The 26,582-nt window shown below is 37.8% G+C and overlaps 8 protein-coding genes and 1 long non-coding RNA gene across 12 annotated transcripts in view; 4 read left to right on the top strand and 5 right to left on the bottom strand.

The window, feature by feature from the left end:
- The window catches only part of TyrR (Tyramine receptor), a 37,984-nt gene extending 34,128 nt beyond the window's left edge, over positions 1 to 3,856 (top strand). For both annotated transcript variants that reach the window (XM_065300006.1, XM_065300005.1), the window contains exons 2-6: positions 217 to 598; positions 1,298 to 1,526; positions 1,772 to 1,955; positions 2,015 to 2,106; positions 2,727 to 3,856. In XM_065300006.1, coding sequence (XP_065156078.1) covers positions 229 to 598; positions 1,298 to 1,526; positions 1,772 to 1,955; positions 2,015 to 2,106; positions 2,727 to 3,318 — 1,467 coding nt within the window. In that variant the 5' untranslated portion in view covers positions 217 to 228 and the 3' untranslated portion in view covers positions 3,319 to 3,856. The remainder of the gene's footprint in view (positions 1 to 216; positions 599 to 1,297; positions 1,527 to 1,771; positions 1,956 to 2,014; positions 2,107 to 2,726) is intronic.
- Positions 3,807 to 8,156, bottom strand: LOC135789935 (uncharacterized). Its single transcript, XM_065300004.1, has 7 exons — positions 7,502 to 8,156; positions 7,327 to 7,444; positions 5,970 to 6,622; positions 5,686 to 5,911; positions 4,620 to 5,059; positions 4,395 to 4,544; positions 3,807 to 4,167 (listed from the first exon to the last, which is right to left on the bottom strand). Exons 1-7 carry the CDS (start codon positions 8,081 to 8,083, stop codon positions 3,874 to 3,876), a joined length of 2,463 nt encoding a protein of 820 aa, XP_065156076.1. The 5' UTR covers positions 8,084 to 8,156; the 3' UTR covers positions 3,807 to 3,873.
- A 479-nt stretch (positions 8,157 to 8,635) lies between these two features.
- On the bottom strand, positions 8,636 to 13,715 carry LOC135789934 (high affinity cationic amino acid transporter 1-like). Its single transcript, XM_065300003.1, is given in 9 exon segments — positions 8,636 to 10,336; positions 10,508 to 10,616; positions 10,677 to 10,843; positions 10,906 to 11,416; positions 11,477 to 11,853; positions 11,929 to 11,958; positions 11,961 to 12,212; positions 12,270 to 12,504; positions 13,394 to 13,715. Coding segments are annotated over 8 exon segments (3,141 nt in total). The 5' UTR covers positions 12,493 to 12,504; positions 13,394 to 13,715; the 3' UTR covers positions 8,636 to 8,864.
- Positions 13,716 to 13,772: 57 nt separating this feature from the next.
- RpL27 (ribosomal protein L27) lies at positions 13,773 to 14,846 on the top strand. The gene is made up of 3 exons (XM_065300009.1): positions 13,773 to 13,918; positions 14,195 to 14,417; positions 14,606 to 14,846. The coding sequence occupies exons 2-3, from the start codon at positions 14,199 to 14,201 to the stop codon at positions 14,792 to 14,794; spliced, it is 408 nt and encodes a 135-aa protein (XP_065156081.1). The 5' UTR covers positions 13,773 to 13,918; positions 14,195 to 14,198; the 3' UTR covers positions 14,795 to 14,846.
- A 181-nt stretch (positions 14,847 to 15,027) lies between these two features.
- Positions 15,028 to 17,986, bottom strand: LOC135789938 (protein FAM117B-like). Of its 2 annotated transcripts, XM_065300007.1 has the most exons (6): positions 17,312 to 17,986; positions 16,856 to 17,251; positions 16,620 to 16,792; positions 16,443 to 16,554; positions 16,286 to 16,354; positions 15,028 to 16,199 (listed from the first exon to the last, which is right to left on the bottom strand). In XM_065300007.1, exons 1-6 carry the CDS (start codon positions 17,538 to 17,540, stop codon positions 15,922 to 15,924), a joined length of 1,257 nt encoding a protein of 418 aa, XP_065156079.1. In that variant the 5' UTR covers positions 17,541 to 17,986; the 3' UTR covers positions 15,028 to 15,921. The 2 variants fall into 2 exon arrangements, with proteins under 2 accessions (XP_065156079.1, XP_065156080.1); XM_065300008.1 differs by lacking the exon at positions 16,286 to 16,354 and having other exon boundaries at positions 17,312 to 17,981.
- A 786-nt stretch (positions 17,987 to 18,772) lies between these two features.
- LOC135789386 (uncharacterized) lies at positions 18,773 to 19,658 on the bottom strand. Of its 2 annotated transcripts, none has more exons than XR_010547539.1 (2): positions 19,518 to 19,658; positions 18,773 to 19,450 (listed from the first exon to the last, which is right to left on the bottom strand). It is a non-coding gene; the product is annotated as an uncharacterized lncRNA (long non-coding RNA). The 2 variants fall into 2 exon arrangements; XR_010547540.1 differs by having other exon boundaries at positions 18,773 to 19,453; positions 19,518 to 19,657.
- On the top strand, positions 19,577 to 21,020 carry LOC135789385 (uncharacterized). The gene is made up of 2 exons (XM_065299184.1): positions 19,577 to 19,750; positions 19,840 to 21,020. The coding sequence occupies exons 1-2, from the start codon at positions 19,713 to 19,715 to the stop codon at positions 20,357 to 20,359; spliced, it is 558 nt and encodes a 185-aa protein (XP_065155256.1). The 5' UTR covers positions 19,577 to 19,712; the 3' UTR covers positions 20,360 to 21,020.
- Positions 21,021 to 23,017: 1,997 nt separating this feature from the next.
- Positions 23,018 to 25,043, top strand: APC7 (anaphase-promoting complex subunit 7). The gene is made up of 3 exons (XM_065318125.1): positions 23,018 to 23,187; positions 23,249 to 24,427; positions 24,487 to 25,043. The coding sequence occupies exons 1-3, from the start codon at positions 23,122 to 23,124 to the stop codon at positions 24,991 to 24,993; spliced, it is 1,752 nt and encodes a 583-aa protein (XP_065174197.1). The 5' UTR covers positions 23,018 to 23,121; the 3' UTR covers positions 24,994 to 25,043.
- LOC135804300 (splicing factor 3B subunit 4-like) lies at positions 24,995 to 26,458 on the bottom strand. The gene is given in 3 exon segments (XM_065318126.1): positions 24,995 to 25,243; positions 25,246 to 26,186; positions 26,284 to 26,458. Coding segments are annotated over 3 exon segments (1,152 nt in total). The 5' UTR covers positions 26,318 to 26,458; the 3' UTR covers positions 24,995 to 25,066.
- Between the last annotated feature and the right edge of the window lie 124 nt (positions 26,459 to 26,582).

The following is a 26,582-nucleotide window of genomic DNA, read 5'->3' as shown; positions in this document are numbered from 1 at the left end:
AAATAATTTTTTTTATTAAATAAAAAGTAGCCTATAACCATTCGGGGACCACTAAGAATATGTGTACAAATTTTCATGATGATCGGTTAAGTAGTTTTTGCGTGAAAGTGTAACAAACATCAGGACTTTCGCATTTATAATATTAGTAGGGATTTTTACCTTTTAATCCTTAATATTACTTGTAAAATTACTAAATTTATGCAATTTTTCTTACAGATATGATTAGTTATGTCCGAAGAAGGTCTTAGCGAGTCGAACGTCTTCAACGTCTTGGATAACTTCACCTACAGTAATGTCAGCTTCGCAGGAGGAGGAATGGCCGACCTGGGTGGAGTTGATAAAGTGGGTGGAGATGGTAACACCGGGGGCGGTGTACTTGCACCGCCTCCAGCTGGTGGAACACAAGAGCTGGCGTTGGCTGGGTTGCTGAGCGTCGTGATTGTGATCACCGTCGTAGGCAACACGCTTGTCATTCTTGCCGTCCTAACAACGCGCCGACTTCGCACAGTTACCAACTGCTTTGTCATGTCATTAGCCGTGGCAGATTGGCTCGTGGGCATCTTTGTGATGCCACCTGCTGTTGCATTCAGACTTATAGGTAAAGAAACTTTAGTTTATAACTTGTGGGACATACTGTATGTTGTAATATCTGTTTTTAATTGTGTGATTTTTTTATTTGTTGACGTTGTTCTGTTTGTATTGTGTGTTGTATATGCTTGTAAATTTATTATGCCGCGAGAGGGGGTTGTCTGTGTTTGTGGGTGTGTATGTGGGGGTTTTGGGGGCGGTGCGCGTGTAGACGACACGGCCGGAATTAATTACGCCTCGCATTGTCAACGTCGCGTCGCGCACGCCGCGCTGTTGCTTTAGTTTTAATTAAAACTTGCGCGTCGACTGCGCCCCTCTTGGCTGCCATTAGTGTCCATAAATATCGCCGCCGGCGGCGGTGGCGGCTACAGCGTGTAAACATTCGTGCTTGCACAACAAACTATTTAAAGAAACAACTATAACATAATATTCAAGCTTTTAGTTTTGAAGAAAACACGTAAATTATTAAAATATTTAAAATATAAAAATGCATTTTGACATTTAATGTAATATTGGTTGCCTATATTATCACGCAAATAAAATCAATCAAATTATTCACGTAAACATGAAAATTTACTTTAAATGTTTATAAATAAAGAAGAAAATTATGCTAACAAAACAACTGATGTAAATTTGGTTGCATAAATTTAGGCAATTAAAAATTAGGTTATAAAACATCTAAAAATGTAAAAATATGATTTTCCGCTAGGCGTATGGGAATTAGGCTGGATCCTATGCGACGTATGGGTCTCCTTGGATATATTACTCTGCACGGCATCCATCTTGTCCTTGTGCGCTATCAGCGTCGACCGGTATCTCGCCGTCACGCAACCCTTGAGCTACAGCCGAAAGCGCCGCTCGAAGCGATTAGCTTTCACGATGATTCTCGCCGTCTGGATCAGTTCGGCATTAATTACATGTCCACCCATGTTTGGCTGGTTAGTACCTTTAATCACTACTGTTAAATTTAGACAAAACTTACTTAGTCAAGCATAATTTGCGTACTAAGTGTTTTCCACCTACGTAAAAAATAACTGTGTCGTTTAACTAAAGTCCCAAAGCAATTTGGAAGCAATTTTCCTACTTAGAGGAAAATTGTTTGCATATTATCGGCAGTTATTCCATGCCTTTTACTTTTAAGCCCCACGACAGTTTATCCTTAAGAGATTAATGATTTTTATAGGTACGAACCTGGAAGGCATAAAGAAAAGACTTGTCGGTATAATAAAAACACAGGTTATGTGATTTTTTCGGCGATGGGTTCGTTTTTCATTCCAATGGTTGTGATGGTGTATGTTTATGTGAGGATTTCGTGCGTGGTAGCGCAGAGGCACGATCAATTGGCTAATATTGAAGGTAGAAATCGGGTAAGAATAAAATAAAAAACAACATTTTAAATTGTTTATTATATGGCAAAATATTACAGAAATCTCAAAAACTGGTTCTTACATCGGCTAAAGAAGAATCCGATTTGGAGCGTGGATCATCTGAATGCGAGGAACAAATTCGTTGTACAAGGTATTTAATTATTTAATTATTTAGTTACTAGCTTTAACACGCGGCTTTGCTCGTGAATATCTAAAGTAATGAAGTTGCTTCCGTACGCGTCTGTAGTCACAGAAGAAGTAACAATGAAGTAGAATGGCGGGAAGTTTAAAATGGCTGAAAGTATAGTCTATGGAAGTATAGTGTACAGTCTCCATAGTGTAGTCAATTGGATTTGATGTTGACGTAGCTGTCGGTAATACAGTGTGATAATACAGTGTGAAGGTTCTATAGTACTTAGGTTTGAGCTTCATTGCTGGAATGCTAGATGGCGTTAAAGTAGTCAAATAGCCAGATGCAGAGGTATTATTGGCTAAACAATTTCTTTATTTTACTTTAAAAATAATTTTTTTTATTAAATAAAAAGTAGCCTATAACCATTCGGGGACCACTAAGAATATGTGTACAAATTTTCATGATGATCAGTTTAGTACTTTTTGCGTGAAAGTGTAACAAACATCAGGACTTTCGCATTTGTAATATTAGTAAAAATAGGGATAAGTACAGACATTCAATCATAGTTATAGTTCGATAATTGAATCATAGGTGGCGCTTCAGTGTAATATTACCATTTTTAATTTTTATATTTCCAGCTTGACGACCAATGAAACAGCATTAGACGGTACAACACCCAACCACACATCAACAACGTCTGGCCCCGGCGCCACCGCGAGTCAAGTAGTCGAACTACGCAAACCTAACCTCTCACGCTCGCTACGCTCGAATCTCAACTACTCCTTCAAACACGATCACCACTCATTGCCAGCGCAACCCCATCACCACCAGCAGCGTCACGCATCGCTCTACGCCACATCGCTAACCACAACGCGGCCCAAAACCGAAGGACATCTTGAGGTATCCGTGATGAACTTTGAACCAGCCACGCGCGTCTCCTCTTTCCGTCGCGAGACAAAAACAGCGCAGACGCTCAGCATCGTCGTCGGCGGCTTCATTTTATGCTGGCTGCCATTTTTTATTTACTATCTACTAACACCGTTTATTCCAACGGGTGCGTGGACCGAGGTTGTTATGGGGTATCTCACCTGGCTGGGGTGGATTAACTCGGCGATCAATCCGTTTATCTACGCGTTTTATAGTCCTGACTTTCGGATAGCTTTCTGGAGGCTTACATTCAAGCACTTCAATCGGAATCGAAGAGAAGACATTGCTTTCCAGCACAAATAGTAATAAAACTTTAAATTCTACAAAATGAAAGAAAAAAAATCTAAAAATTGTAGAGATAATGTGTATATAGTTAATTTATTCAATTGTACATTCCTTTGAGGTTAAATAATTGAGAATTATTTTGTCATTTCCAAAGTTAGGTTAGAAATTAGAATTTATAGTAATAAATGTGTAACACGAGAAGAATAGGTTACAAGATGACATGATATATGATCTAGGTTATGTTAGCCCACCTAACCTCACTTTGTGAAACGTCACCGCAGCAAATCACACGCAACGTACAGGGTAATCGCTAAACGCAACAAATTGTCATACCGATAAGCTTACAATCTTACAATACACGTGTATTACACTCCACTTAAACATAACCTACAACTAAAGAAGAATCACAATAAAATTGTATATAAAAGTAGCGTAATATATGTGTAAGCGTAAAATAATAAGATGTTTTACAAAATAAAATAAAATCAGAACTTGCGAAGAGAATAAATATGTTAGATGTGTATATTATTATTAAATAAATAGAAAACCATGTAAATGTGTATGTATAATTAATTAATATTCTTCGGTGATGCTGGTATTGAAGAATTGCACTGTTTCTTCTTTGAGGACGGTTTCTTTGATGTACCAGGCGTATGCACCGGATGATTTCAGTTGTTCGACTTTTTTTAAGCGAACGTTTTGACGCTCAAGCATTGTTTGGAATTGTTTGGCTTTGATGAAGCATTTGTGACGGCAGTCGTAGCGGATCTGTAGGTGTTTCTTTCGTTCCAGGCGGCGTTGGTGTTCACGTTGGTCTTGGGTGGTTGGTCCCCATCGACGAGTTGGAAAACATAAATCACTTAAATTCTAGAAAATCGAAAAAATCACTTTTTACTTTCACTTTTTGCTAGTTTCTGCCCAGATACAGGCGGAAACTCCACCCCGTGACTAAAACCCGTGACTAAAGTACTTTAGTCACGGCTTTGACCTCCCATGTATAAAATACCACTTTTTATGTCTTAAAACCATAGAAAAACTTAACTTTTAAGGTGAAAATAGAAAAAAAAAGATTTTATATTAATTTCTATACAAACCTTGTTTTTTATTCCCCTGTATGCCAATTTAATGCAATTAAGAAATAATAACCATAATGCACACAGTATAAAAATACCTGCTATGATGTACTGTGCAATAATGTGAGTCTCCAGCGCCACTAAATCAATGGCGGTCAAAATTAGCACAAACTACAAACATTAAAAATTGTTTGTTGATTTTAAAAATTACATTCAAATGATACCTAATTCTGCTTATCAACTTACCATCGCAACAAATATCATATAATGCCATGTAATAATCCAAAACTTGGCCGGTTTACTCCCGAAAACCACTTCGTATTCATGACTCAATCGAAATGGTTTATATATGAAGTAAATACAAATGACAACCACACCGAAATTGAAATTATTGATGTAGTTTAAGCCACGCAGTTCAAACGCCATTAGCGTTTGATACACGTAGGGAAAACAATTGATGAGCCGGAAACCGATTACAGTCAGTGTGACTAGAAACATGAAAAGCGTGGCGTATGAATTTCCATTAGGGATTATTTGAATGAGGGAGTCTGATGCGGCTAGGATCATATATACTGAGTATATTACGGAAATTAGCACCATACAAACGAGCCAGGTCATTTGCCAAATTGCAGAAAAGCGAAATGTCGAGAAGAAGTCCGGTACCATTGTGAAGACGATGTCATAACCTATAAAATACAATAAAATTAACGGAAGGGGTAGTAATCTGTGAGATTTAATAGTAATGACTTTTATAATATAGTATGTTAAATGTGAGTTTTTGCCATGAGATTGATTAAGAGTGAGTGTAGCGAGCGGTTAATCAACCGAGTGTTTAACAACGTTTAGTCACGTGATGTTTACGCTATTTTTTCTACATCCACACAATTTACACGTTTTGTACTGTAGTAAAGGGAAATGCGTAGGCGCCAACCACACCCCGGGATTAAAAGCTATGACTAAAGTACTTTAATCACTGCTTTGGTAGTCTATGTTTAAAGTATCACTTTTAGTGTCTCAGACCCATAGAAAAACCAACGCATTAGTCACTGGAACTCGCCGTGACTAAAACCTGTGACTAAAGTACTTTAGTCACGGTTTTGGTCATCCGTGTTTAAAATCCAACTTTTCGTGTCTCAAAACCATAGAAAAACCGATGCATTAGTCACCAAAACCTCCCGTGACTAAAACCTGTGACTAAAGTACTTTAATCACGGTTTTGGCCATTCGTGTTTAAAATACAACTTTTAGTGTCTTAAAAGCATAAAAAAACGGCGCTTTAAAAATGGAAGTAAAAAAATCTAATTTAAATTACCTTCAAGTGTAAAACATTCAATATTTGCCATATTATACCTGCTTGCAATATCAAATGCCAACGCAGAATAAGTCATGCTCATAATCATTAACACAGAAAACTTGATAGCTTGATGCACCACACTGCAAGTGGCAGGATTCAAATCCGGCGGTTTCATTGAAGCCAACCACATCAAAATTGGCAGACTATTTGTTTGCAGACTCAACGAAATAAAATTCACCACAAACTATTTTAAAACAATTAAAAAAATAAAATAAACAAAAATAAACAAAATAAAAAAATACCTTGACGGTGATAGCGGTATAATTCCACACAAATCTATCCAACGATTGCAATCGATTAATGGTAACAGTAAGCACACAAATACCAGCGAGGAATATCACCATAATCTGTGCTTTAATCGTGATTTTCTTCAACATACCAATCCCATTCGATGCAATAATAAAACTGAAAATACCAAGCGCAGGACCATAATATTTCCCAGCTGGATCACCCCAGTATTTCACATCTTCCTTGATTTCATTGCCTACATTACCCACGTGAAACACGTCGTACTGCACGAAGAACTGCGTCGAGAAAAACTCATAGTTTGCATCGCGCGTGCGCGGCTCAGAACAGCGCACGTTGTGTTCAGATTGAGTGTGGAAGGGAACACAGTATTCGTTAGCCGACGGGAAGGTGCAGTTCTGCCAGACGGTGTTTTTTACAAGAGTGAGGTACAGAAATTTGACCACCGCTTCAAAATTGATTAAGCGTCGTGATTCAGCGATTACAAACGCAAGGAATATGGGGTATCGAATGGCGGATACAAGGGGCGTGCAGTCGGAAAATAGGCGGAGTGATAGTGAACCTGAATAGGATACCATTGAGATTATCCACATGTTGAAAGGCATTTGGACCAGGGTGGAGACCAGGAAGTAAATTACTACAGCAGCACCTAAAATGTAAGTGTTTTTTTTTATATTAAGTAACAAGTGCGCTAAGTGACATTTTAGTCACGAGATTAAAAAAATGTTTTTGCATGAAATTATGAATTTTAAATAATTGAAATTCAATTTATGTAAATGAGCAAGTTTAAGTTTCATCCCGTGTCTAAAGTATTTTAGTCACTGACTTTAGTCACGGGGAGTTGCATCGGTTTTTCTATGGTTTTGAGACACTAAAAGTTGTATTTTAAACACGGATGGCTAAAACCGTGACTAAAATACTTTAGTCACAGGTTTTAGTCACGGCGGGTTCCAGTGACGAATGCGTCGGTTTTTCTATGGGTCTGAGACACTAAAAGTGATACTTTAAACACAGACTACCAAAGCAGTGATTAAAGTACTTTAGTCATAGGTTTTAGTCACGGGGTGTGGTTGGCGCCTACGCATTTCCCTTTAGTGCAGTACAAAACGTGTAAATTGCGTGGATGTAGAAATAATAGCGTAAGCATCACGTGACTAAACGTTGTTAAACACTCGATTGATTAATCACCCGCTACACTCACTCTTAATCAATCTCATGACATAAACTCCTTTTGGCCTTTCCTAATATAAAATAAAATATCACTTTTTGTGTTTCTAAACAGTGAAAAAAGGCAATTTGAAAGTAAAAGTAGAAAAATGTAATTTATAACCTAAAATAACCAAAAATACATACCAATACCACCTATATTGAAGGCGTGACCAAAACTAACCAACTGTGACATGTTAAACTCATACAAAAGTAAACATAGATAAAATTCTGTTTTGGTCAAGACAATATTACTCCTCCCATGCTAAAATCATAAAAAAATAATAACAAAGTCAAAATACATAATAATAACATATACTACCATCATTGCTTTCCGAAAAAACTCTTTACATCTATGAGTAAACTTCGCTTCATGAGATTTCCGCAGTTCCTTCCTTGTATACCACACTTTTAACTTCTGCAACATATGCTCCTCGTACATAACCTCCCAAACACCTATAATGCGCACGACTTTCCTTTTACCAATATTTTTCGGTTTGAAAAAACGCCAAATCTTTGCCTGTACACGCAGATCAAAATCCGACTCCACATCACGAACCATCTGCACCCCTGTACGTAAATTCTCCTGTTCGACATCATAATACTCATACACAGAACCCAATTCAGAGATTTCCGAGCTGGGACATGCAGCAATCTGATCAATGACCATATTATCGTTTTTGATTTTCGCGCGACGCAAGCGCTCTCTATCTTTGAGGCGTTTAGTCAACCGGGAGATACGTGTACCAAATTGCTTTTCAAATGTTCTCACCCCACCACTTTTTGTATTCACTAGGATTTCTTGACTACGAATGTAGTCAAAACACCAATGGCGGTTTGGAGGCGTGGCAAAAAACTGCCTTAAATATCTTTCACGGTGATAGTTTGACCTTCGCACTTTCATTTTATATTCTGTATGACAACTGTCAAATTGTTAGACAGGATTAAAATTACTTTTGTTGCTGTTTGACATTTTTGACATTTTTTTGAAAAAAAAAAATATAAAAATTCAAGTTATGCCTTCTACAGTACAAAATCACAATGAAACACAAAGTAAAATTCAAAATAAATGCACTTGTCGCCCGGAACGCATCTCATGGAACTATCAACTTATCCTGGATGATACCCAGAAAGACATGCCGCCTGCAACTACCACTACAGGACCCAGACGTAATAAAAAAGTAGTGGGGCGCGGGCCTTGTGATTTATACTTCACTCCAGAACTAAAAATAATCCCAAAGAAGAAATACTACGTCGTATAAATCAAAAATAAAAAAATTCAATCAGAAAAAAAAATAAACACATAAATATTCATAGATATTTTTATTATTCTAACATTTCATAGTAAGCGTATGTATTGTAGCTATTCGGAAAGCCGTAAAACGCGTACATGGCGGTGCCTGCAAAAGAAAACAAAATGGCCGCCATGTTAGGTTAAAAAAAAAACGCTTGAAAACACATTATAAAGGTTATAATACTTAAATTGAGTGTGAATATTAATAAAACATGCAAGTCTGTGTTTTTCGTGATAAGTTTCATGAGTGTAGGAATAGAAACCAAGTCTAGGTTAGAATCTTACGACTAGTTAACAACTTACAAGTATAGGTTAAGAAATAACAACAATTTACAATTTACAACAGATGAAATAGGTAATAATAGTTCAAATTTTAGGTTATGTTTGATTCCTAAACGCCACTCTCACCAAATTCCACTTTGGTAGCTGAATCAACTTTTTTTCGGTTTCTATACAAAGTAGCAGGATCTGCATCACTCCTAGTGTTGTATAATACACTGAGTCTTGCTTTAATCGCGTCCATGTTGACACTTTTCAAACTATCATCAACCACACCGCTGTTTTTCCGCGGCATTTCATCACTTTTCGGCACTGATAAGTTAAGATCATCAACACTTTCGCTTTTACCACCAATGCTGGCATTTCTCTTTGTTGTTGGTTTTCTATCCAGAGTTACTGAATGGTAGTAGGGAGACGCTGTGACGTTGAACTTCAAGTTGTTGGGCATGTGTCCCAAATCAGCTGCGAGTTTATTTTTGAATTGTTTGATGTTTTCAGAGGTTAGTTTTATATTATCTTCAGGGGGTGTGTATAAATCGGTTTCTGATTTGGATGGAGTCATACGGCGTTTGGTGGAAAGCGGCGTGCCTATTGGTGTGGAAGATGCGGAAGGTGGTGGGGTGATAGCACGTGTTGATTTTTTCAGAGTGGAACGTGCAGCGAGATAATCTAGTTTAGGAGGGGGTTCTGCTTTGAATATTTCAAATTGGGACATTGATGGAGGTGGAGGTGGAGGGGGTAAAGCAGGTTTAAGTAACAATGGCGGCGGCGGAGGCACAGGTAAAATGTCTTCCAGTATTTTATCATCTTTTTTATTTTCCTCTTCTTCTTTTGATTCATCAACTTCTTCATTTTCCTTTGGATCAACATCAGAATTATCTTCCTGTGCTGTTAAATTTTGAACGCTTTGAATCAATCTACCATTAGTAGCTTCAGTCAACTTCTCCTCTGGTTCTGGTTCCTCCGGAGTTTCAATCTCCTCCAAAATAGGCTCCTGCTCATCCTCGTGATGTATAATCGCTACTACACTCACCTCCATCGGTAGATTATTCGAATTGTTAGAAACACTCGACACAATCGACACGCTGCGATTCCTAAACCTAGGCACACCTAAACCACCATCCCCACACTTTTCCTCTTCCTTCTCCAGCATGTGGTCCAAAGTACCCAAAACATCCTGCACGGATTTATCTTCGATCTCTTCCGGTTCCACAATTGTTACGTTTTCATACTTCGTCAACACGTGACTACTCCTATCACTTTTATTACTTTTCGTACTTTGAACTTCCTGATCCTGTTCAGTATCTTCAAAATATGCTCCACTATCTGAATCAGCGCTTGATTTCGATTCCTTTTGTTGTTCACGTTCTTTTTTGTTTTCTTTATCTTTATTATTTAATAAAATGACAGTTCGTCTCTCTATCATTTCGTTATTCTCGGGAGCACATTCTTCGCCGTGTAGATAACCAAAGTTGACATAAGTGCTGCCCTCGCTCAAGTTACGGTTTTTAACGCAACCAATCGGCATTGTTTTGCCTTTACTGCCACAGCATGGCCGCGCTGAACACCAATAGATAGGCAACCCTTTTGTGTGGTGAATATTAGGCGTTGTTGATGTTGTTGATGTGTGAGTGGAAATTGTGCGCAAGCAAGCATGCAAAGAATGCAAAAAAGAACATGCGATTAAATGTCTCTTGTGCAATGTATAAGTTAAGTTAAAAGCGATTAATTGTGGTTAGGATTGTGATAACATACCGATTGCCATCCAGACGCCGAAACGGATCCATGTGGCGACGTCTAATGCCATCATGAGGTAGATGTTGACTAGAATACTCAAGCAGGGGATTATCGGTACGAGCGGAACCTGTAATATCGACATTTAAAAAAAAATACTTAGGAAATATAAAAGATATGATTATATAACCTTAAAAGACAGATTTGTATCATTTTGTGGTTGTAAGCACATTGAGATCACCAGTAAAATCATCAACGTCACGACAACAGATGGCAGCACTATAGCATAAATTTCTCCGTTGCTGATATCATCAGGAAGGTACTTTGCACAAAATCCACATAAAATAGCAAGTATACCTATAAAAAAACATAACCTATTATTACACCTTCTTAATATTATCATTCACTCATCAACATACAATAAAAACCAACTTGTATCGTGACCATAAATTCACTTTTCTCCGTTGGACGTTTCACACTTCCACTGTTCATCAACACACTGAACCATCCGCCATTTTGTCCCAGGGACCCAACAGCATCGTCATCATAATCTGTGTGTATGTGCACCTTCCCAACGCTGACGGAATATCTCAAAATAAGAACGCATGCAGCTACGATTGTATATGCCAGCAATGTGCCAATTGACATCATGTCAATCAATTGACCTTGATCGAATAAACCACCGATAATTCCAGTAAGAACTCCGGCAAGGATAGTGCCAATCATAGGCGTTGCAAATCTTGCGTTTACGATACCAAGAAAACGGAAAATAAGACCATCGTTAGCCATTGCGTAGATTATCCGTGGTAGGGGAAACATGGCGCCGAAGAGGCTTGCTGAAAGGGCAAATAATCCTCCAATTGTGATTATCCATTTGGCTGTAGCCATATCGTAGACATCAAAGGCATGTGGTAATGGTGAATTGATATCCTTAGGAATTTAAACAAAATAAATGTGAAAATACTTAAATTTGTATATTTGGTTGTCTACCTGTTCATAGTAAGGCACCATTAAAGTTACCACTGCTGATGTCCCACAATACGCTATTAAACTTATACCCAACGATGCCAAAATGGCGATTGGTATACTCCTTCGTGGATTCCTTGCTTCTTCACCAGTGGTAGCAATGCAATCAAAGCCCACAAAACCATAGAAACAAGTGGCGGCACCTTTTATCATCCCAGTGAGACCAAATGGAAAAAATCCACCTTTTCCTATACTATCATCAGTACTTTTTGCAATTGTCCAATTACTCCATTGGGCTTTCATCCCCCCAGCAATAAAAACAAATATCACCACGGCTATATTCAAAATGGTGACGATGTTATTCAGATAGGAACTTTCTTTTACCCCTACAGCTAAACCAACTGTAAATAATAACGAAAACATTCAAAATTTTAATCGCCATTTTAATTTTTTTAATTTTTGAAAAAAAAACTTACGTGAGAGGATAATTGAGATGCCAAATGCAAAAAATCGAAATACTCCGCCAGGAAACTGATGTGAATCGGTGCAATGTCAATAAACTGCCGTTTTAGTGAATCGTTTACCATTGTATCCACATATAAACTCATTCCGTGCGCGACTGATGCCGAACCAATCACATACTCAAGAATCAGATTCCATCCAATGATGAAGGCAACTATTTCACCAATACACACATAGCTATAGACGTAAGCCGAACCGGCTCGTGGTACCCGAGCACCAAATTCAGCATAACACAATCCTAAAACATAATTTTTCATAAACATAACCTCAATCACATAACCTAATTTCAACTTACCAGCAAAAGCAGATGCAATAGCAGCAATCAAAAATGATAAAACAATTGAGGGTCCAGCAGTCTCCCTGGCAACTTTCCCTACTAAAACATAGAGTCCAATGCCAAGGGTAGCTCCCACCCCCAAAAAGGTTAGGTCCCAGGTGCCAAGAACACGTCCCAAGCTGGTTTCTTCTGGTTGCTGGATTATCTTGCGACGCATAAGCGTCTTCCATACGGACGCCATCTTGGCTTACACCTAGTCACACCACAAAACTCACATTTACTAAACCTGGATGACTAATTAATTGTTTCAGTATTACTAATTATCAGTTATTTATAAACACAAGCACCACATCGTCACCCCAACGGATGGGAATTTGATCTAACGGACAGATTTACCGGTGATAATGTGTGAACTGATAATGTTCTCCATTGTGATGCGAAGCGTTCTCAATAGCGCCTGTTTGCCTGATAAGATAAGCGCGTGTGACGCGCATGAATAATAAATACCACAGACTTTTAATCAACAACAGAGGCATTAAATTATTAACACCTGCGAAGGTCGCAAAAAAACTAAATATAAAGTTGTTAATCCGCCATATTGTAACGCAACATTAAAACTAGCCTAATTAAGATGGCGTTGTTTTGTCACATTCATGAATATGCTGTGAATACCCCGAAATAAATTGATAACGCTGATTGTAATTGCTGATAATAGCAACCAGCTGTGCACCAGCACTCAATGTGTAAATATTTACACGCCTATTAATTAATTGTATCTGAATTTTAACGCGTAGACCAAACAAGAAATAAAAATTGAATTTATTGCGTAATGATCAGCTATGCAACCAATTATACAGTGTCGAGATGTCAAAAGGTTAAAATTTAAAAATAAATTCAATATTTTTAATGTTAATGTACAACACTGAATATTCATAACTGATAACAGTGACTGTTATCATTCTGCAAGCATTAGAAATATCGTATGATTAATTAAACTTGTTTATATGTATTCATATTAGGCTACCAAATATACACAATAAATTTATAGGTTGGCAGGATTGAAAATCAAAATCATATTAAAATCAAATTAATTAAATCTTCGATTTTGGCATTTATAACATTTAATTTAAGTCGAAATTTACCTGGAATACACGTTCAGCACTAATAATTTCCAATAAAACGCCAATTTGACACTTAAAACTACTGTTACAAATCGCTCAAGTTGTTTTTCTGACAGTTGTGCGCATTATTGCCGCTGGACACATCAAACTCGCGTGGCATTATCGCATCGTGAGTCCTTCCGCACCGTTAATGGAATTCTTTCGCGTTTTTTTGCACCATTATGCAGCGCGCTGGCAGTATTTATGTTAGTAACAACAGTCGCACAATTTGTTGTTGCTTGTTGCCGTATCAGCGAAAGTGTGCCGACTACCGCGTGCCGACAACCTTGAGGCGTGCGTTCCTAGTACACCTCTATCGCGCCTAACTCTGTTTGCTCCAGTCGTAGACGAAATATTAATTTTTGCGCAACACGCTTTCGAATAATTTGAATATGAGTGACTAGTACAAGTTTATGCCGTTTGGCGCTGGTGTCAGTCAGATGGCCGGTGAGGAGGTAGGGTTGGCAGCACTGCCGCCGAGTCTTTTCTGCCATCATAACACACGACGTAAGTACGGTTCCTCTTCATCGTTCGAAAATCTTCTTTTATTTAAACCATCCGCGAGCAATGCGCCCTGAATTAACTTACCATCGCTCAATTCGTAATAGATACTTTAGTTTGTGTTCATATTTAGGCGACATTCATTCCGAATTGTTTTTAATTCAAGTTTAAATTCTGTTGCTTTGGGAAGAGTGCGGGATGTTAGGTTATAGTTGCGGAAAACAAGTGAACGTGTTTGGCTGGTGAGTTTGTATAATAAAATTTCTTTTTGTTATGTTACAGCAAGATGGGTAAGATTATGAAAGCGGGCAAAGTCGTGCTGGTCCTCAGTGGCCGGTACGCTGGCCGCAAGGCTATCGTAATGACGAATTACGACAATGGCACGTCCGATAAACAGTACGGGCACGCGCTCGTCACTGGCATCGACCGTTATCCACGCAAGGTGCACAAACGCATGGGCAAAGTCAAGATTCACAAGCGTTCCAAGATCAAGCCTTTCATTAAGGTAAGAATCAAATTTTTATTATCATATTTTTCAAATTTTCAATTCAAATGATGACAAAACAACACCACGAAATGAACTAGTGATTATCTGTTAACATGCACTACCAACTGAAGTAATTTAATACTCAGTTATCCTTTACACTATGTAAGAATTGTAGATTTAATGTCGGCCTACCATTTTTTTTGCAGGTCCTGAATTACAATCACCTGATGCCCACCCGTTACACGGTCGATCTGGCGTCAGAGATGAAGATCCAGCCTAAGGATCTGAAGGACCCAATGAAGCGCAAGAAGGTACGCTTCCAGACGCGTGTTAAACTCGAGGAAAGGTACAAGTCTGGCAAGAACAAGTGGTTCTTCCAGAAGCTGCGATTCTAGATTATTCGTGTCCCTTTACATATAAATTAAAATAAAAAAAAGAAAATCCGAAGTTGTTGCTTCAAGATGTTCCCGGACCGAAAATTTCCTTAGTACATCTATACAACTACAAGGTAATTCTTGTTTTTTACTTTTAATGTTAAGTAATGGTATATATTAAGCAACAATTGCTTTAAAACATACATACCTTTACTTTAAAAACATCTGGAAAATGAAAATATCTACGCTTGATGTTTCGCATCGTTCAGTCCATGTATTTTGCGGATATGTCACATACATCTTACATTTCAAGTAAATTGTTTTGTATTCTGTGCTTCCAAGCCTACAGTAGAAATGAAACCGACGGACATTTTGAATTATAAGATTTTAGACAAAACACAGAATGCGGGAGTGTGGTAAATGTTTAATCACAGCATCGTTTTCCCAGTCTGCTCATTTTCTTCCTCTAGCTTCGTGTTCTGACTTTTTAAAACCTTTTTTTCTGCTAATGTAAATTTTAAATTTTCACTGCTTACATGGAATGTTCCTTTCTGCTAATATGCTTGTCCTTCTTGCCTCTACGTTAATATACTTTTAATAACTTCTTTTTACTCTTACATACTTCGCTTTTCTTACAAAAATAATTGTGTAACGATTACATTTTATACACCGTTTCGTCCTCTCATTTTGTCTCGTTTTTCATCATCTCATCGTCTTGAATCACTAATTGACCTCTAAAATATTTCTCCTTACATTAGTTTTAATTAAATGTATCAGTCCCCCAGTTTTTGTTACTTAAATTTTTAAACAACTTCTCTACTTCAATATTTTGAAATTTCTTCTTCGTTCTTCGTCCATGCGCGTTTCTTCAGTTTGTGTGTTCGCTTTTAATGTACATACATATAAACAATTTGAAAATCTAAATTTTGAAGTATTCAACCAACAAGTGTTAATTTTTACGCAATGTTTAACAAGTAGTGTTTTCGTCCTTTCAAGCTCGTTATTTTTAAATCGTCTGAATGAATTTTTAAAAAGTCAACTTTCAACAATATTTACGCCATATTAAATCTTAAAATTGTCATATTAGTTTGGTTGGCTAACATTCGCCCATGCTTCGATAACTTAGATTTGTTGATGGTTTTGCAATGCTAAATTAAATCCGGCTGCGGATCGGCGGGCATAATCGCCGCCGCCGCTGGTTGCAATAGTTGGAACGCGGAGCCTTGACTTGGCTGCAGCCGGAAGGCGGTGCAGGGCTGCGGTAACAGCACATGGTGCTCCGAGGGGGGCAGCAGCGTCATGGAACCCTCCGGACGCATGCTCACCCGTTCGCAGCCGTCTGGTGGTCCACGCGCGAGAAAAATTCGCGGCGAGGTGCCCAACTTCGTCGAGTATTCTTGATCTGGACTTGACCCACGAGATCCACCTACGAATATTTATAATTTAAAACATTTGAAATGTAATATAATAGATAAACTAGTGTAACTAATTAATCACTAAAGCGTAATTAACCTGCATCACTCGGTGACGTGTCTAAACCCGGTATCATCAGCGGTGATACGGAATCCCTAGAGGGTGGACCTACCCCAGGTGTTAATTAAGTATAAACATTTAAGAAATTGTTAGTAGAAAGAAGAATAAAATTGTTATTCCAGTGGAGTTTACTCACTTGATGAATGGCAACTTCCTCTGAGATCATTGGCAGACGGCGTCTGAGTGTTCACCGACCTGGTGCTTCTATACAACTCCGGGAATGGCGCCCGGTGGCCTTCAGGCGTGGTCTAGTAATTAAAAACAATGAATTTATGTATGCAATTAATGTTTCTGTTCTGTTACACACACACACCTTATCGAATTCGTCGTGCTTATCCGACGTGGAGCAGGCGAGCCCGTCTGACTTCAGCACCAACCTCTCAATCTCCTGATTCAGCCCTTCCACAGAGTTGCGCATCGTTGGTTTGCTCAGTGGTTTTATCGGAATGTTTACCGGTAAAGCTCTTGGTATCGGCATTAAACACGCTGGAAAATAAACCAGAATTAATTCATGTAAATATTATTATGTAGTACGGTTTATTAACTTACATGTATTTGTTTGTGAACTAGTGTTCAGCGTATGATCACCTACAACAGGCGCGAAGCCTCCTGTCGGCGACGTCTGAGATCGGTTTCCGGACAGGCCATGAGCTGGACCACCGCTTCCAGCAGCACCTCGTTGAATCTTATGCTTGATATACTTTTCTAGTTTATCATTTCCATTTGTATTTGAATTGTTAGCGTTTTCTTCGCCTGAACTACCCATTAGTAGGACTTTCCTGCACTCGAACCATTCGTTCTCCTCGGTTTGGGTGGCTTTATCCACTTGCAACAGTTGTGGTACATAGAGGTTCTCTCTGGGCCACTGCCCCTGCAGGTAAATCGCGTCCAACGACGCTGATCTTCGTATACAGTTTAATGTTCCAGTCTTTGTTCTTACTTTTCCTGCAAAAAACAAGTTAAAATTTAAGGTTTTTATGTTACTAATAGTTTTAAGCAAGTTACCTTTACTAATTGTAGAACCAGGACTCCTGAGACCTGAATGCACCTCACTTGGTTTCCACCCAAGCCCAGTGGAGAACGTGGGACTGACCGAAGACCGCAGCGGGCTGGATTGCTTCAGTAGTGACGCCATCGGCAGGGTGGCCTTCATGGGCCCGTGGTGCTTGATGGTGCTGGGTGATTTCGGCGACGACTTGAGCCTGCCGCCCCCCGACGCGCCGCCTGCTGACATTGTTACGCACGAGGTGGCTAGGTCCCCGCCGCGCGCATCGTTCGCCGTCGTCGCCCGCGAGCAAAAGCCTTCCAGTGGTTGCGGCCACTCTAGCTGGACGTACTGGACATCGCTGCTGCCAACAAAGGGTTATATTCGCGCTTGCGACCGGAAACGCAGAAATTTCTAGCAGTGTTCTTGCTCCAATTTTGATGATAGTTTCGCTGGATTTGAGGAGTGCTGATGGCAACTGATGGGGCTTGAACGTCACCGTCGTCGCCTTCGTCAGTAAGTTTTGTCTGTGCGGGCTGCCGCGGGCGACTAGGAAGAAGGCGAACTTGTAGTCGAATTGTGCCGTACGCAATGACCTTGATTTGATTGTGAGTTTCACGGCGTGTTGTAGCAAAATTTCAACACGACGAAAATATAGCCGGTGTAAATGTGAGTACAGTTTTGGTTTGCAACATTTGGTGTAACCTAGCAAAGTTTATTACATCACTGTGAACTTAGCTTTAGCGTAAGCTGTCAGAAATAGTCCTAAACCTGGAGCTGCAACAAAAACTAATGAAATTATTTTATAGGATTTATATTATTTATGAGAAGAGAATATTACTTTCAAAACTAAAGTATTTTAGTTTTAAAATATTCAACTTTATTTCTTGCATGGTTAATATGTACATATTTTTTTTATTATTTTCTAAGTTGAATACGTAATCCATGGTAGTAATTTATAAAATATATTTATTAATATAATTTGTGATTTTCTTGGATTTTACAGTTTTGTTTGCGAGTTTTACATGTTTCGCCCTGTGGGCATCATCAGAAACTTAAGGTTTATTATAATTTTGTTCCCATTGAATGATTTATACACCCAGTTTAATTTCAAGGTTCTTGTTTTAAAAAACTTTTTTACTAGATTTGACCTTGGAATTAAACTGGGTGTATAAATCATTCATTGGGAACAAAATTATAATTTTATTATAACAAGTAAATATTTGACTAGACTTTGTGCTAACTCATGATTATAAACGTTTTATGTTATTTTTGAGAAATATAAATAAAGATTATAGTTGTTTTAATAATATTGCAATAATATTGAATATATGTAGTGCCTGGTGTAAAAACGAGGTGTATGTTGGGTTGCCTACATTATAACTGCAAATTCTTAATTTCTCACTCCTCCAGGTTCTTGAATTTAAAAACTTTTTTACTAGATTTGACCTTGGAATTAAAGTGGGTGTATAAATCATTCATTGGGAACAAAATTATAATTTTATTATAACAAGTAAATATTTGACTAGAATTTGTGCTAACTCATGATTATAAACGTTTTATGTTATTTTTGATAAATATAAATAAAGATTATAGTTGTTTTAATAATATTGCAATAATATTGAATATATGTAGTGCCTGGTGTAAAGAGCTGTATGTTGGGTTGCCTACATTATAACTGCAAATTCTTGTTTTTAAAAACTTTTTTACTAGATTTGACCTTGGAATTAAACTGGGTGTATAAATCATTCATTGGGAACAAAATTATAATTTTATTATAACAAGTAAATATTTCACTAGAATTTGTATTAACTCATGATTATAAACGTTTTATGTTATTTTTGATAAATATAAATAAAGATTATAGTTGTTTTAATAATTTTGCAACAATATTGAATATATGTAATACCAGGTATAAAGAGCTGTATGTTGGGTTGTGTTTCTACCAAAGAACAAAAAAACCCACAACATGGTCACTCAGAAACCTGCGAAAGTATGGATTTGATAGTGAAATCTTCAGTTTTGAGTGTGGAAGACGCTGTGCCACTGGCGAAGGCATATTTGCATTCAAATGCAAGAAAGCTGAGCAATTATTCAATCTTCTACAGCATAATATCCAAGTTAGAAACATGAGTGAAGAAGGTCTGGATGTGAATAGTCTGCTAAACATGCAACAAAGCAATCAGAACCAAAGAGAAGTCCAAAGAAGAAGCGCTGTTAACTCACCTGAGGGATATTTGAATCCTGTGAGTAATGGAACTGTAAGTAGGCCGCCATTGAGTCGCCCAGGGAGTATAACCAGTAATGGCTCAACAACTCCACCACCTTACGCTACAAATCCACAAATTCCACATCCGGAAACCAACAATAACAAAAGCAGCAGTGGGAATTCTGTTTCAGTAAGACAAAACTCATCCGAACATGCTTATCTCAACTCTGAAGTCATTAACCAAACAGAGGTAGGTCATCAGTACATTAATCTACCAAATGGTGACACTCACGCGAATAGAAACGTTTATATGAACATTGATACCATGAATGTTTGTAGCACTACCACACCTGTGAAGCCATTGCTTCAATCTGTAACCATTGAAGAGATCTCGCATGAAACCGAAGACGTAGATGAAAATAACATGGTGGAGACGATTATCTTGCCGCAGTTTCCACTCTCACCTTTACCGGAGTGTCAGAGTTGTCTGGAGGATGTGCATTGCTATGCGAATATCGATGCGAATGCGCTTGCACTGGCGGATTGCTACGATCCGTCCAGTGGGAATATCAACGGGGTGATTGGAGGTAATTTTGTGATAGATGAGCCGCAGGAGGTGAATTATGTCGAGCTGGATCTTGAGCCGAGCGGTTGTGGCCCGGTGAGCGTGAGTAAGACGCGGCCGTTGAGCGGAGATAGTCCGGTTAAGGGTAAGCCGTATGTGACGATTGATTTTAAGAAAACTGATGCGTTGTCGAACAGCATTAATCCGCGGTTGGAGCTGGAGGAAGGGTGTAGGAAGACGAGGCATAATTCGACGATAGGGGACATCAGACATAGCAGTTCGATTAGTGACTGAAAGTTTAGGTTTTAGATTTTGATCGGTTTTTACTCGTATTCGATTTGAATTGTTCAATTATGAGATAATGTGACAATGCCAAAGTTTTTAGGGTTGGGTGACTCTTGTTTGGAAGTATTTTAATCTTCTTTTAATTGATTTTGATAAAAATAGTAAGAAAAAACAATTAACGTACAGTTTAGATACGTATACGTTTATTTTATGCTAAAAATTTCAATTTTATTAGAAAAAAACAACAAAAATTGCATCATTTTATGATCAACTTGCTAAAATTAATCTAGTTATTCAACCTTTTATTCTTTTTTACAAAGAAACTTATTTTATTTCATTTTTTGCTTCAAAAAGCAAAAATAAACAATTTTTATGCTCAATTTTTGTGCAGATTATGAGTAAGTTTATTTAAATTGTTATTTTGTAAGCAAAACATCTTTCAAACAAGAGTTATCCACTTTTTTGTTTCAATAATTTACAAACATTTGTTATATCTTCCAAAATAAGTGCTCAAAACGTTTAAATTTACATTTGATTGCAAACATCGAAAGCAAACAAACCAATTTGTGATTTAGATTCGAGATTTTTAAACAACATTTTATTCTAGTATTTGCTAAGTAAAGTTAAGTAAACACTTACTGTACGCTATACCCTCACAATATCGCCAAAACGATATAACGATATAAGCCATGGCAGGTCAATGCAGTATTTGTCAAGCCAGTAGGTGTGCTGATGAGACCTCTAATGGTCGAAATAGCTATCCACATCAGGCTTGACAAATACTTGCATTGACTTGCAATGGTTTAGTAAAAATATCGTTTTGGCGATATTGTGAGGGTATAGCGTACAGTAAGTGTTTACTTAACTTTACTTAGCTTATACTCACCCTCTCGTACTACCTACCATTGTATTTCAATTTTATTCTAGTATTTATCAGAGAAGTTGATTAGTACTCTAGTGTTTTTGGAAACAATTATCACCAAACTCAAATTAGTGACGAGTTGCTATTGCGATTCGCAGATAACTACATAAAAGCCTGGGCAAAATGCATCTAAATATTGAAACAATTTGTAACATCACATCACACAATCAGGATGAATATTACGAACATTATAGCATTACAACCCCAATATTAGCATAAGTGAAAGTAAAGTGTGTATGAGAAACCATACAAGAACATATGCCAAAGTATCGAAAGGAATAAGATTGAGAAAACATATTTTATATTAGTGTTATGTCATGTGACTCATATTGATCTGTTGTTATATCTATGAATTCTCTATGATCATTATGAATTATTTTTCAATGACAAAGTGTATTAATCTTAAATATTCTATTGCGTATACGTTTTTGTCAATCATTTTAATCATCTACGGTTCTATGACATAGTTTTAAGGCGTAATTAAGTTTTTATCATGTTGTATTTTGAGCAAAAGAAACGTTGTGCACAAACCAAAGATATTTGATAATTATGGTAAAACGAGTTGAAGTTTTGTATGCGTGGATTGAAACATTGAACAAACAACCTGTAGTTATAAGAAGATTGTGTATTATTTTTAGTAATGCGATGAGTACCGAAACGAACTATATGATACTATTATAATATGTAGAGAATATTTAATTTTTTGAATAAAAAAATATCGGAAGATGCAATTGGCTGAAACAAAATTTCTTGATATTATTACTTTCATTTGTGAATACGTAATCCATTGTATATTTTGAAATATTTATTTATATACTTTACGTGAATATTGGATTTACAATTTTTATATGTTGAGTTAACATGTTTCGTTTTTACACCAGGCACTACATATATTCAATATTGTTGCAATATTATTAAAACCACTATAATATTTATTTAAACTTACCAAAAATAACATAAAACGTTTATCACGACGAGTTAGCACAATTTCGAGTCAAATATTTACTTGTTATAATAAAATTATAATTTTGTTCCCAATGAATGATTTATACACCCAGTTTAATTCCAAGGTTGTTGTTTTAAAAAAGGTTTTTTCTAGATTTGACCTTGGAATTAAACTGGGTGTATAAATCATTCATTGGGAACAAAATTATAATTTTATTATAACAACTAAATATTTGACTAGAATTTGTGCTAACTCATGATTATAAACGTTTTATGTTATTTTTGCTAAATTTAAATAAAGATTATAGTTGTTTTAATAATATTGCAACAATATTGAATATATGTAGTGCCTGGTGTAAAAACGAGCTGTATGTTGGGTTGCCTACATTATAACTGCAAATTCTTAATTTCTCACTCCTCCAGGTTCTTGATTTAAAAAACTTTTTTACTAGATTTGACCTTGGAATTAAACTGGGTGTATAAATCATTGATTGGGAACAAAATTATAATTTTATTATAACAAGTAAATATTTGACTAGAATTTGTGCTAACTCATGATTATAAACGTTTTATGTTATTTTTGAGGGCGAAACATGTAAAACTCTCAAACAAAATTGTAAAATCCAAGAAAAATCACAAATTATTTTAATAAATATATTTTATAAATTATATTAATTTTAGTATAGAAACACATTTTCTTTTAATATTGACATAATTTATTAATTATTTATACATTTTTAGTATTATCATACAAATATTTACTACAAAATCTTACAACACATGATTTTATTGTATTGCAGATTTACGGTCATTTCTCAACACAGCAAGTGACATTCATCAACGGAGCGAAAACAACTTCTAATTTTTTGAATCTCAATCATTCGCATTTCACAATTTATTAAAAATGAACGCGTTAAAACAACTACAGACCTTATACGAACAAGAACTACACACAAATGTTATTCATTTAGTAAGTTTTTCTCGATTTCTCTGATAAACTAAAAATTATAACCTGAAATACTATTTTCCAGGCGGAATTAACATTATCATTTTCCGAATTGAAACAAGACATCACTCCACAAACAAAGTATGAAATCAACATGTTATATGCAGATGCTTTATACCATACCCAACAATACCTGCAAGCAGACAATGCATACAGCAAAGCATTGCAAATTCGTAAATACATTGCAAAAAACAAGTCAACCAAAGCAAATTCCACAAGCACTCCAGAAAACAATCAAAACAATTCCAATATCAGTCAGAAAGAACAACAAAAAGACATAGAAATTAACATCAAATATAAAATGTACCTATGTAGGATAAACATGAAACAACCACAGAAAGCAATTGAAATTTTGCAAACAGTACCAGCACGAACAAGAATTCCTAAAGTAAACATGGCACTTGGAGATTTATACATGGAAGCTGGTTTAGAACGCTCAGCAGCGACGTGCTACAAAGAAGTATTACGTGAATCAAGTTGCGCGCTTCTAGCAGCTGAGAAACTACTAAAACTCGGCGTGAAAGGCATCGAAGTGAACTCGCTGATGATTGAAGCCACATCAGATCACAACTGGATTAATATTTGGTTGCGTGGTCAAGCACAGATGCATTCCAAAGAGTATTTAAATGCAATCAACACTTTTAAGAGCATAGACGCATTGAGAGAAAACGTTAACCTATTGGTAACAGTAGCATATTGTTACGTTTATCTCTGCAATGAAAAAATGGCGTTGAAAACCTTACAGAGAGTCGTCCAGTTAGACAACGGGTTTATCACAGGGCGTGACTTGTTAGGAACATTATTAGCTCGTTCAGGAGAGAAGGAAGACTTGCGAGAGTTGGAAAGATTAGCGACTATTGAGTTGGAGACATCTCGCTGGGCATGTGAGCACTGGATCGTCATGGGGTGGTATATGTATGCGAATAAAAAGTATGAGAAAGCTGCGTATTTCGGTCACCAGGCGTGTTTAATGCAGAAATGTAATGTGGAAGCGTTACTATTAAAAGCCCACACATTTCTTGCATTATCAAAGCATGTGGAAGCATTGCTACACTTTAAAGACGCGATTCATCATGCGCCGCAACGATTTGAAGGGCATAATGGTTTGGTGGAAGCAAATTTTGTTTTGTTGCGATATCGCGAAGGGTTGACGATAGCAGCGAATGCTTGTAAGGTGTTGAATAATTCACCGCAAGCATTAACTGTAAGTACACAACCATAAATTGAATTAAAATCGTTTTACTTAATATTTTGTTATTTTAGCTTTATGCTTCGGTAATCATGAAAGATTCATCTACAAACGGTAAAGTTCGTGGTCTTTTGGAGAAAGCAATCGCTGATGATCCATCCTACTCGCCCGCCGTGTGTTTATTCGTAGAATACTTGGATCAGGATCAAAGATATCAGGAAGCATGCAATCTCCTACAGAAACACGTTGAAAAATACCCATCATCCAAAATGCATCAACTGCTCGCCGAGAATTTAAGCCGCCTGCAGAAGGACGAAGAAGCCTTCACACATTACAACGCAGCGTTGCGTCTGGATCCGCATAATCAACGCGCTATTGAAGGAATGAATCGATTGGCGCAGTCGCCGAATAAGTTAGACTCTTCGCTGTCATTCTATCTACCAGAATTGCCAGTCACGCCTGAGAATAATAGCTATGTGTTACAAGGACCCAGCATGCCGATTGATGACCTGGAGTTGAGTGATTCCGATCAGTGGCAGGACCGCGTCGAGGGTGACTCGGGCGAGTTATCATTCACGTAGATTCGAGAGTAATTTATATTCATGTTTTATTATTATAAGTTTAACTTTCATTTTGATGATTGGGTTGAAAGTGTTACTGCCAGTTACCCTCTTCGAAGTTCGGAGGAGGTGGCGGTGGTCCCCTGGGAGCGAAAGCAGAAGGTGGCGGAGGTCTCCAGTTCTGCGGCGGTGGCGGTGGTCTTGTACTTGGCGGCGGCGGAGGTGGAAATGAATTGGGGAATGGTGGTGCTCCTGTTGGTGGTGGTGGTGGCCGGGTGGAGGGAATCCACCGCCGGTGCCTTGCCAAGACGGCATCATCCTTGGCGGTGGTGGTTGACCAGGTCCTGTGCTTGGCGGCATTGGTGGAAGCGGAGGTGGTCGACTGGGTGCACCAGTTGGTGGAGCACCCGGAGGTAATGGTGGTTGTACTGGTGGTAATGGTGGCGGTGGGATTCCAGTGGGGAATGCAGAAGGAGGTGGAACTGGTGGTGGTGGTGGCGGTTGAATATTCGATGGCGTTGGTGGAGGTGGTGGCATTATACCTGCCATCATCACTGGTGGTGGTGGTGGAGCCATCATACCAGGCGGCATTAAACCCATCGGCGGTGCATCTGCGAACAATTGATGCGGACGATCCGCCTGCGAGAGTGGATTTTGCGCGGCGAGTAATCTCTCAGCGGCTGAACCATGCCGTTCACCTTTTGCGTCTTTTTTGAACGCGTATGAGACACTTATGGGTCGATTACACAAGTATTGACCATTCATGGCTTCAATTGACGCATCCGAGGCCTCAAAACTTGCGAAGTTAATAAACGCGAATCCTTTGGAGTTTCCAGTCTCCGGATCTCGCATTATTTTTGGCGTTTGGAGTATAACACCAAAAGCTGAGAATGTATCATACAATAACTTCTCATCAACTTCCGGATCCAAATTGCCAATGAATATATTCGCCCCGACGTCGAGGTTCTTTTGATGCGCGGATGCTTTGTTGACCCGTATGGGCTTCCCATACAGTTTTATCATGTTCATTATTTTGATAGCATAATCAGCATCTTCTTCACCCATGAATTCTACAAAGCCATAGCCTTGATGCATCATAGTTACGCGGTCCTTAGGCATGTGTACGTTTACAAGAGGACCCGCCTGTACGAAGAGCTCCCACATAAGCGCTTCGGTGACGTTGTCGTCCAAACCACCAACGTAAATAGTCGCATCTGATAGAAAACAAGCGAGTTTAAACGCGAGTCGTGAATAATTAAGGTTATAATATATTTTTGATAATTTCCTAAGTTAAATCAAATAATTACTTACCTCGGTTGCGTTCTGCAATTGGCCCATTGGCCATTTTCAACTATATCAAGCTTCTTTTATTATCAAATTCAACGTTTCTTTAATTGTTGGGCAATTGTTTTGAACCGGCTTGTTTACAATCGTAACCAATGCCAAACGTTTACCAACGTTTGCGCTTGTCAATCCGGTTACGCCACAGAAAAATGACGGTTCAAAAGAAATGTTGTGCGCAATTACAGTTTTCTTCAAAATAAGTAGTTCTGACCTCCGACACTAGATGGCGCTTGTAGTTTTTAATCGGTATTCTACTTTCTTCATTG

This window comes from Atheta coriaria, unplaced genomic scaffold, assembly GCF_025399875.1.
Source record: "Atheta coriaria isolate IRGN ID8LTWV9N9 unplaced genomic scaffold, Caltech_Dcor_3.1 hic_scaffold_3_pilon, whole genome shotgun sequence".
Lineage (NCBI taxonomy): Eukaryota > Metazoa > Arthropoda > Insecta > Coleoptera > Staphylinidae > Dalotia > Dalotia coriaria.
Note: the sequence above shows the minus strand (reverse complement) of the source record. Positions and strands in the feature narration are given on the sequence as shown.